At 17.5% G+C, this 12,500-nt stretch overlaps 2 protein-coding genes across 2 annotated transcripts in view; both read left to right on the top strand.

Moving 5' to 3' along the window:
• Positions 1 to 2,056: 2,056 nt before the first annotated feature.
• Positions 2,057 to 10,387, top strand: PGSY75_1429400 (putative rRNA (adenosine-2'-O-)-methyltransferase; the record flags this gene model as incomplete). The annotated part of the gene is made up of 1 exon (XM_018787984.1): positions 2,057 to 10,387. One exon carries the CDS (start codon positions 2,057 to 2,059, stop codon positions 10,385 to 10,387), a length of 8,331 nt encoding a protein of 2,776 aa, XP_018639356.1.
• Positions 10,388 to 11,033: 646 nt separating this feature from the next.
• The window catches only part of PGSY75_1429500 (putative diphthamide synthesis protein), a gene marked incomplete at both ends in the record, with an annotated part of 2,145 nt that continues 678 nt past the window's right edge, over positions 11,034 to 12,500 (top strand). Inside the window, one exon of the mRNA XM_018787985.1 lies at positions 11,034 to 12,500. This exon is cut by the window's right edge and continues 678 nt beyond it. Coding sequence (XP_018639357.1) covers positions 11,034 to 12,500 — 1,467 coding nt within the window.

Genomic DNA, 12,500 nt, shown 5'->3' on the forward strand with positions numbered 1-12,500 from the left:
ATATATATATAACAATATTAATATATATATATATACAATGAAATGTATCCATAAAAATTTCGATGTTTTTCTCTCTATGATTTTAATGGGATCAAAAATATATATATATATATATATATATATATCAATTTATTTATTAATAAATTATTTTTATTTTATTTTATTTTTTATTTTATTTATTATTTTTATTTTTTTTTTATTTTTCTTCTATTTCCTAATTAAGAAAGTTCTCTAAAATTTTAATAAAATCCTTTTTATAAAAAAATATAGCTTGTTTTTTCTTTTAAAAATAAATTAAAAAAATAAAAATAATAATAAAAATAATAAATCATATAAAATTAAGAAATGTAACATATATATAATATAATATTATATATACATTATAATATATTGTATTATACAATAATATTAATAAATGTAAATTATATAATAAAATAATAATCATAAATTAAAATATATTTTATAAAATTATTAAAAATAAAAATAATATATATTTATAATATATATATAATAAATAGTAAAATAAGAAAAAAACATCGAAATTTTTATGGATACATTTCATTGTATATATATATATATTAATATTGTTATATATATATTATATATATACAATATATATGTAAAATCCTATTATGATTTAAAACCTAGCAACTTAAAAAATATATTATATATATATATATATATATATATATACTCTCTAACATAATATATATATATATATATATATAATATAATTTATATATTAATAAACTATAGAAAAAAAAATCTCAACCAAATTTAAAATATAATAATAAATAATATGTAATAAAAATATATATATCAGTATAATTAAAAAAAACCTCTATATATAATATATAAATATATTTTATGTGATGCTATAAAGTTAAAAAAAAAAAAAAAAAAAAAAAAAAAATATTTTTTTTTATATTTTATTAAGTATATGCAACACATATAATATTTATATAACACTTTAATTTTGAGAACACTATATTTTTATGTGCTCTTTTTTTTTTTTTTTTTTTTTTTTTTAGAATAATCCTACAAAATTATTATTAAATTCAATTTGTTATATTAAATTATCCTTATTTATTTTTAAAGTGTAACAAAAAAAAAAAATATATATATATATATATATATATATATTTATATTAAGTATCTTTTAAATGTTAATTATTAATATTTTTTATACATCTTTTATATTGATGTTCTATTAGTGTCATTAAATAATCTTGAAATATTTGTAAATTCACAAATATTTATTTTATATGAATATTATAAATATTATACAACACAAAAGAAATATAAAAGTATTATCAAAAAAAAAAAAAAAAAAAAAAAATATTAAATTTGTATAATATATATATAATATATATATATATTTATATTTTTGTAACAAATGATGAGAATATATATACCTAATTTGTTATCCTACTCTCCAAAAATATAGAAATTAGAAATAATAAGAAATTATATTATTCTTTCTATTTTTATTATATGTATTATATAAAATAATATAATAATGTTCCTAAGAATAATATATATAGAAAATAATTGTAATTTATAATATATTCTATAAAAATATTATATAATATATATACAACTATAACATTTTAATATTCTTATCTTTATAAGGTAATAAGGGGAAAAAAAAAAAAAAAATAATAATAATAAATGACCAATGGGTTTATTTATTTATTTATTTATTTATTCATTTATTTTTTGTTATTTTATTTTTTTTTTTTCATCTTATGAACTTATTAGTATTATATAATGCTATTATAATAATTTCGATCCACATTGTAAGGTTGGAAAAAAAAAAACAAAAAAAAGAAATATAAAATAAATAATAAAACATATAAAGTAATATACATATAAAGAAATATACATATAAAGAAATATACATATAAAGAAATATACATATTTATAAATACATTTATAAAAATATAATATTTCTATTTCCTTATAATATTTTTATTTCCATATAATATTTTTATTTCCATATAATATTTCTATTTCCTTATAATATTTTTATTTCCATAAAATATTTTTAATCATTATGGTAGCCAACAGTGTAGACGTTTTAAATTTACTAATAAACTTTAGTAGTACTAATAATATTAAAGAATATGATGATGAGTTAATTCGAAATTTTTTCTCTGAAATTATTTTATTATTAATTCAAGATGAAGATAAAAATAAACTGTGTAAAGATGTTAATAATTATATTGTTAATGAAGTTCTAAAAAAGGAAGAAGAATATAATAATACAGGAGATATTAAAAATAAAAACATGAAAGATGGAAATAATAATAATAATAAAAAAAAAAAAAAAAAAGAATGTGACAAAAGGAGTGATGGAAAATATGGAAATAACTTAGAAATTATAATATTGTTTATAGATTGTTTATTTAAAAAATATTGGAATGAATTATTTTATAATAATAATATAGATATAGATATATCGTGGGTATATAAAATATTACAATTAAAAGAAAGAGAAAAAAACAAATATTCTTCTGTTTTGCTGAATTTTTTAAAAAATATATTAATAAAGATACAAGAAGAAAATCCTGATTTCTCAGTAATAATTTTTTTATTAAATCATATACAAATAAAAATACAAAATCATATAAAAGAAAATCACGATAAAAATAAATATCTTTTTTATAAAAAATGGAACAATAAGCTCACTAAATTATCATCAAAAGGTTTTCATATGTATTCTTATAAAAATGTATCAGATTATTTGTATGTTCAAAGGGAAGTGTCTGAATGTAATGAATATGAAAAAGAAAATATCACATACAACAATGATGATAATAATAATAATAATAATATTAATGGTGATAATATTAATGGTGATAATATTAATGGTGATAATATTAATGGTGATAATATTAATGGTGATAATATTAATAGTGATGATAATATTAATATTATCCATTCTAAACTTATAAATAACATAACACATACAAATCAAAAAAAAAGTTATAAAAACCTTTTGAGTACATTCAATTTAAACTTTGAACATTTATGTGTATTATTTATTTTATATTTGGAAGATAAAAAGAGTAACCAAAAAAATAACTCGTCAACATATCAAAGTGAGGTCAAGGATGTATATGAAAATAAAATATTAAAAGAAATGAACATAAATAATAATTATAATGAAGAGATGATAATCATTAAATTAATAAATTATATTTTATATCATATAGTTCTGATTAATGATAAAAATATGAGAAATATTTTAATTAAAGATTTTTCTTTTATAGTAAAAGAATATATATATCCTGCACATTTATTTGAAAAAATATGTTTGAATGTTATTGAGTTAATGTATTTTGTTCTTACATATGATTTGTTTGAAAAAAGTATGATTAATAATGATATTCATCTTATTCAAAATGACAACAATAATAATAATATTATTAATAATATTAATAATAATATTAATAATAATATTAATAATAATATTAATAATAATGACAGTGTTGAAGAGACCAATCAAAATTATCATCATAAGAAGATATGTATGGGCAAACAAGACAATGAATCTATTTTATATATATATTATAAATATATGATCACTATGTACTCTATAGATATTTTAAATACAGATGAATATTTATTAAATGATATATACAATTTTATTATTTTATATATAGATTATATATATAATGAGAATTTTATTGAAAAAAGTTATATAAATGATATAAGATATTATTTTTTATTTTTTAATAAAGGATATATGAATGAAAACGTTTTAAAAAAATTGTTATATATTTTTAATACACTTATAAATATCTTAAACAAAACAAAAAATTTAAATAATGAAGTGTCACGTTTTATAAAGGTATGGAATTATTTTGAATGTATTATTAGATGTATTGAAAATTTTTCTGTGCATCTTCTAAAAAGTAATTGGTTTAAAATAGTCGATCTTATAAACATTGTCAGTTCTATAAAAGTGACATATCATAATAAATATGAAAGTGATAAAAATATTTCTGATCTGTGTGATGAATATAATGAGGATATATCTATCCATATGAAGAATGTTACTAAAAAAAATAAAAGAAATGATATAAATCAAAATTGTTATGATGATATAAATCAAAATTGTGATGATGATATAAATCAAAATTGTGATGATATTATAAATCAAAATTGTGATGATATTATAAATCAAAATTATAATGATGATATTATAAATCAAACTTATGATGATGATATTATAAATCAAAATTGTGATAATAATATAAATAGAATACATAACTATGAAAAGCTTTTATTTTTTGATCATATAGATTATTACATATTTCAAACATGTGTTATTCGTAGCTATAATAATATTAATAAATACATGATGAATAATAAAAAAAAAAAAAAAGGACAATATAATATACAAAATGAAATAAATTTTGTTATATATATAGATTATATAATATTAAAATTAAATGAATATTTAATATGGTTGTTGCTGATGCATAAGAATGATTCTGTTGTAAGATATTCCTTATGTGGATTATTAGATTATGAGAATAAAAATAATATTGAAATTTCAAATTTTATTAATAAGAATAATGATAATATTAAATACACAGAAGAAAAATTATCATCTGATGAAAAAAAAATTCATATTTTAACTTTTATAAATAGTATAAGTGATAATTTTTTATTTAATATATTTTTTATTCATATTGTTAGGCCTACATTATTTATTAAAGGAGATATGTTATATTATGAATCTAGGATAAAAAATTTTATAATGACCAAGATATTATATAAACAAAAATATTCTTATCATTATTTATTGAAATTTATTATATGTCTAAATCATATTAATTACTTTTATATTAACCTCAGAATAATTCTAGAGACACTACTTCAATCAATAAATATATATAATAATGAAAACATAAATGATAATAAAAATAATAATAATAATAATAATAAAAAGGAGAGTAATATATCACACCATCATACATTGAGTGGTATATTTACTTTTTATAATATGATTATTATTAATAAGGAAAATACACAAAATTATAAATATTATAAATATTATAAAAATTATGAAAATTATATAAATTATTTAAATGAAGAGAATATAATAAAAAAACAAAATGTATATCCTAACAAATTTTATTATCCATATAATATATATAATAATCAAAATATTCATAACATTATTATAAATATTATAAAAAATATTAAAAATATTTCATTTAGTAGAAGAAATGATATACTTTTTATTATCCTAGAAATTATGATAAAAATGAATGATGTATTAAATATTTTTACAAATTTTAAAAATTATTCTATCTTCTTAAATTTATTTGAAGATTCTTTTTTTCAAGAGCATTTAAAAAGTTTCCAAGTTATTTTCAGAATTAATCAACATCATTTTTTAAAAGATATTTATATACAAAAAGAAAAAAAAAATCATAATGTCATAAAAAATAATAAAAATAAATTATATAATGAATATCAAGTACAAAGTGACTATGTGCCATTACATCAAGATATTAGTGATGAACCTACAAAAATTTTGTTTATTAAAAATAGTAAAAATGTATTATTAAATCATTTTATAGACTTATTGAATGAACATATATATTTTAATAAATATTTATATTATTATGGATATATGCGATTATTTCATTTAATGTTGATACAAGGAGGAGAGGATGATAATAAATCGGATCTAAGAGAAGAAATATATATTGTAGATTATTATAATGAGAATTATGATATAAAAAGTAACAATGTAGAAGAGAATTATATTAATAATGATGATAATCATTGTAATTCTTTAATATCCATTCTTATTTATTATATTATAAAAAATAATTTATTTTATTATTTCAATAAATCATGCCTCCTTAATCTTATACATAATAATATAAAAAAATTCAAAGATTTTATTTTTAAAAACAATTCGATCCTTACACATAATATAGATACACACAATATAGATACACACAATATAGATACACACAATATAGATACACACAATATAGATACACACAATATAGATACACACAATATAGATACACACAATATAGATACACACAATATAGATACACACAATATAGATACACACAATATAGATACACACAATATAGATACACACAATAATAATAATAATTATTATTATTATAATGTGACAAAGTGCTACAAATTTTATAAATATATAGAATCCCTTTTCTTATATTTGGATACACTGGAATATATAAATATAAATGAACATTATATTTCCTCTCAAAATATGATTCATTATTATAATAGTGACTACCCATATAAACAAGTTACAACAGACAACAAAGATAATATTCATGTAAATAATAAAATGAATCATATTATATACAATGAAGATTATAAAAATCATGTTGATAATAATAAACTATTAAATTTTGGATCAACAAATGTAGAAAGTCTAAAGGAATATTCTTCTCTTCTTGATGATGTTAAAGAATTATATGATGCATGTTGTGATTATTTGATGTATATAGGAAATAAAGACAGCAGAAAATGTGATAATACAAATAATTATGATAATATAAAATTAATATTAATCTTGTCATTTTTATCCAATATATATAATATATATAATCCAGGGAAGTGGAATAAAGAATTAAATTTTAGAATACAAGATTTATCATTAAAAAGATTAAATAATATAAAATTTAGACATTCTAATAAATATTCACTAAATAATTATGATGACAAATTTAATTATTATAAATACAAATATTTTTATAATTGTTTCTTTTGTTGTGGTTCTTCTATGTCATTGAATGAACAAGAAATATTTATTTATTTTGAAAAAATAATAAATGATATTGAAATATCTAAAGATGAATTAGTATATATATATTTAATTATTAAAAATTATATGATACCATATATTTATAGAACACCTAATGATGATATTATGAGTAGTTCTATAGATAAAATGAAAGAAATAAAGAAAAAAAAAAAAATGCTAATTTTTAAATTGTTATTTAAACAAACTGATATATTAATTGATAGATTCTCTGTTTGTAAATATCCTGTTCATTTAATGGAATTAGTATTTTTGACTTTATTTCATCCATTACTTATAAGATTTGAGATAAATAATTTTATACACATTGAAGATAAGGATTCACATGTTTGCGACACGATAAAAAAAAACAAAGACCAAGTGGGTAATACAACAAATGTAGCATGTACTAAGGAGGAATTTAAAAAGAACGAAGAAATTATATCAAATTATAAATATTGTTATGATGAGAGGAATCAGAGTGATAATAACAATACATATAAAGAAAATAATACACACTGTAATAATAATATTAATGATAATGATAATGTTAGTGAAAATATTAGTGATGATAGATATTTTCTTTTAAATTATGTACGTAAAATTTTAGAGAGCGGCAAAACCAAACTTTCGATCACAAGAAATATTGTAATACCCATGTTAACATCTTATTTTTATAACTTAATTAATTATGATGATATAATATATATTAAAGAAGAATATTTAAATAATTTTATAGAAGTAATTGTTGAGATATTAATGTATAAAGAATATGTTTTATTAGATGGAAAAAAAAATTTTACAAATGAATCTTTTAAAATAAAAAAATATAATAATTTACTTTTAAATAATTTTATAAATGAAAATATATGTAATTATCTTATAAACAAATTAGATAGGAACGAAGATATATTATTTCCTTCTGAACTTTATCAAGTTCATCAAACACCTATATTTTTAAGAATATTAACATTAATATTTTTAATTAATTTATTTAATATTTTAGATTCTACATATCTTTCATCTATAAAGTTATGTCAAACAAGAGAAGAAAAATATGAAAAAATTTCTTTTAATAAAAAAAAAAAAAAAATCTTATATATATATGAAATATTAATTATTTATATATTAAAAAAAATAGATAACAAAAATATTTATCATATGAATAATAAAGGATATAATGAAATAAAAAGTTCTTGTAATAATAATAATAATAATAATGAGAATAATTCATTTGTTATAAAACAAAATAATGAAAAAGAAAAAATACCTCCCTTACCATCTTCACATGGACATAATATTCAACTCAGAGGTTTACAAGCTTTATGTATGTTAAGTAAATATTTTAAACATTTAAAAAAAATAAAAAGGAAACAAATTATTTCTTATATTAATATTATACTTATTTATGATCATTTAAATAATACTCGTCAATATTTAGAATATTTCTGTCTAGCAATTAGTCATTCTTCTTTTGTTTTAATGTATCCATATCTGATAAAATATTTATCACATAATAATGTAAATAATCAGCTAACCATAACATCACTAATTATATGCGCATATCTATTTTTAAAAACGAAATTTTCGAATTATTCTTTTGAACAGTTATATATTAATTCATATGCTCAAATTTGTTCTATAAAACAAAACAAAACTAAATTGTTAACAAATAATGCACCTGTCATAAATAAAAAAGAAAGTAAATTAAAGAGAAGGGCACAAGCTAAGAAAGTAAAACATATTATTAATGAACTTGTGAAAAAAAATAAAAATGATGTCAGTGCAATTGTTCAAGCTGTAAAAAATTTTAAAAATATAAACACACATAAAAGTGATAACAAAACGTATAATGATGATTATGTTACAAATAAAAATATTCTACATAATTATGATAATAAAAAATATGATAACCAATTGGAAAAAAAAAAAAAAAAAACACCAATTTATGATAATAAAAAATATAAAAATCATAATTACAAAATAAATAAATTACAAATGGAGGAGAAAAATGGTTCTCTTCAAAATAGTGATTTACAAACAAAACAAAATATACAAATTGATTTTTTTTATTCTGAACATATATTTAATTGTTTATTAAAATTATTATATGGTATTGTTTCTTTATGTTCATCTCATTCAGCTGTTATAAGAAGTATGTCACAATTTATTGTATATAAATTTATAAAATTAAAAGGTTCTATTCATTTAAATCCTTTTTTTTCATCTCTTTTTTCATATATAAAATATAATAAAGATTGTAAAAGAATAAGGAAAAAAATTAAAAGTCAATTTAATTATTGGAATGTAAATCGTTTTGATAATATACGTTTTTTATTACCTACAGAAAATTATTCATATAATCATTTTGATGAAGACATAAATTATAACAATGTTAATACATTTGCTCATATTCTATATAATAACGAACTTGTTATGTCATACACTTTTATAGACAAATTTAAACAAGTGGTTCAACAAGAAATGTCTTTTATGATCTTTAATATTGATATAGAAAAGGAGAAACAAGCAGCTAAAAATAATAAATTGAAAAGTGAACAGAATGTGTCACTAAATATCATTAATCGTATATATGAACACAACATGAGGACACAAATAGAAAGTGAACAGGTCAAAGGTGGATCCTCTAAAAATGTGTACTCTGATATTACAGATGAAACTCATATGGGTCCTAATAATAGTGTTGATATAAAGGGTGATGGTGTTGACATAAAAGGTGGTGGTGTGGACATAAAAAATAACAGTGCTGACTTAAAAAGTGACGGCGCTGACATAAAAAATAACAGTGCTGACATAAAAAGTGACGGCGCTGACCTAAAAAATAACAGTGCTGACTTAAAAAGTGACGGCGCTGACCTAAAAAATAACAGTGCTGACCTAAAAAATAACAGTGTTGATAAACACACAACAATTAGCTCTAACGAAGACAATGCAAACATTGTAACAACCATATCAAGTGAAATAAATTATGATGCATTTAGCTTAGAAAATATTATAGAACAAAATAAAAATAATTATCAGAAAAAATTTGATCCAATTTCAAATATTATAGAAATAAATAATGAGTTCAGAAAAAATTATTTAAATAAAAAAAAAAGAAACGATTTAATTGTTATAGCATCGTTAATTGAGAAAATACCTAATCTTGCTGGCTTATGTAGAACATGTGAAATATTTAATGTCAAAAAATTACTTATAGATAATATTAATATAATTAAAGATTATCAATTTCAAAAAATATCATCCACTGCTAATAAATGGATGAATATTAAAGAATTGAAAAAAAGTGATATCATCAATTATATAATAAAAAAAAAAAAAAAATATTCTATCATAGGATTAGAACAAACTCATAACAGTCAGAAATTAAATCATTTCGTTTTTCCTAAAAAATGTATACTTATCTTAGGAGATGAAAAAGAAGGTTTACCTTCATCTATTCTTATGTTTTTACATCATTGTATTGAGATACCTGGCCAAGGAATTATAAGATCGTTGAATGTTCACGTTTCTGCAGCTATAACTATATACGAGTATTTCAAGCAGCAAATATGAAATGAATAAAAATTATATATATAATATATAAATATATATGTAATGATATATATATATATTATATTATATTATATTTTAAAATATAAGGATATATTTTTTTTCTTATTTAAAAAAAAAAAGAAAAAATTTAAACAATATATTATATATATATATATATATATATATATATATATTTTATGTATGAGAAATTTTTTTTTTTTTTTTTTCCCCATCTCTCCATAAAATAAAAAAATATTTTATTTTTAATATATACTACATATATATATATATATATATATATATATATATATTATATGTAGGTAATATTTTCTTTATTTTGAATCTACTTGTATAGATTTCTATTTTTATGTTGTTACCTTTTGAATTATTATTCATTACTTTTTCTTTTTTTTTTTTAATTTTTTTTGTTTTTTTAAAAAACTATGAAAAAATAAAGAAAGAAGAATATTTAATAAAATTATTTTAAAAAATTTTTTTTGTACATGTTATAAAATATATAAATATATGACATTTTTGAATTAATTAATTTTTTATTTTCAAAAGAAGAAAGAAAAATTCTCCTTTTACATCATCATTATAATATATACATGTATAAATATATATATATATATATATATATAATATATAGATTATATTAAAAATCAAGATGAATGATATTGTTGAAAGGTACGAATTAAAATTATTGATAAATATAATATTAAATAATAATTATAAGAATGTAGCTATACAATTGCCTGACTGTATGTTAAAAGATTCTCTTTGTATTATTAATCTTCTAAAAAATGAATTTCAAAAATATAATAAAGAAATAATAGTTAATGAAGCTATAAAAAATAATAGTAACAAAGAAAATGATAATAATGGTAGTATTAATACAAATGATAATGAATGCTCTCCTTATTGTTGTAAGGAAAAGAAGAATGAGGAGGATATACATACAAATGAAAACAAAAAAAATAATTGGAATAATGATAAAATGGATGACGATAAAGGCATTATAAAAAATTCTGTTAATATTGATAATGTGGACAATAATAATGATAATAAAATTTACAACAATAATTATAATAATCATGTAAACCTTTATATTTTGGGTGATACCACTTTAAATGAATGCTGTGAAGATTATGTTAGTGCTGAACATGTTGAAGCAGATTTTTTAGTTCATTATGGAATCTCATGTCAATCATTTATTACACCATTTATTCCTTCTATATACATATTTAATAAAAAAAAAATAGAAAATAATTTTTTTCTTAATATTTGTCAATATTTAAAAAATGAAAATGTTTTAAAACAAAATAAAACATCCATACTTTTATGTGATACTTCTTATGCACATGTTTTGCCTGAACTGTTCAGGTGTTTTTTTCATAAAATAGAAAAAAATAAAAACATACCTACAGACATAAAAAATAACAAAGAGAAAGAAATTAATGTCTCTTTAAGTTTTTGTCGTTATAATAATAAGGTAATTTATAATGTAGATGAAAAAATGTATGAAAGTAAAACATTTTATAAAAATATAGAGGATAATATTAATGAATATAATAAAAATAATTTAAAAGATGATAATAATAGAAATAATGATGATTATTATGATAACAATGAAGATGATATAATATTTACAAATATAATTGTTTGTCTTTATAGAATAGCTAATAATATAAATGGAAAGGTGTGTTATGGTTTCTTTAATAATTATGTTGAATTCGATATTAATGATAAGATTGAGGAAAAATATTTATTTATGTGTGGACGGTTGGTTTTTAAAGTTTTTTATAATATGAAAAATGACATAATTGTTTATAAAATTATTGAGAAAAAAAAAGAGGAAATGCAAATAAATAAACATTATGGAGAAGATGATTTAATTAATAATAACAATATGAATCTGTTTATATTTTCTTCTGATAGTAAAGATTTTTTAAATAGATGTTTGTTAGAATATAATAATTGTAATGATATATATATATATGATATAAAAGATATATTTATAAAAGATACAAGAAAAATACTTGATAAGGTTTTATTAAAAAGATATTCATTAATAGAAAAATGTAAACAAGTTAATAATGTTGGTATATTGATAACAAATGTTAATTTACAAAAA

This window comes from Plasmodium gaboni, chromosome 14 (assembly GCF_001602025.1).
Source record: "Plasmodium gaboni strain SY75 chromosome 14, whole genome shotgun sequence".
In the NCBI taxonomy this organism is placed as follows: domain Eukaryota; phylum Apicomplexa; class Aconoidasida; order Haemosporida; family Plasmodiidae; genus Plasmodium; species Plasmodium gaboni.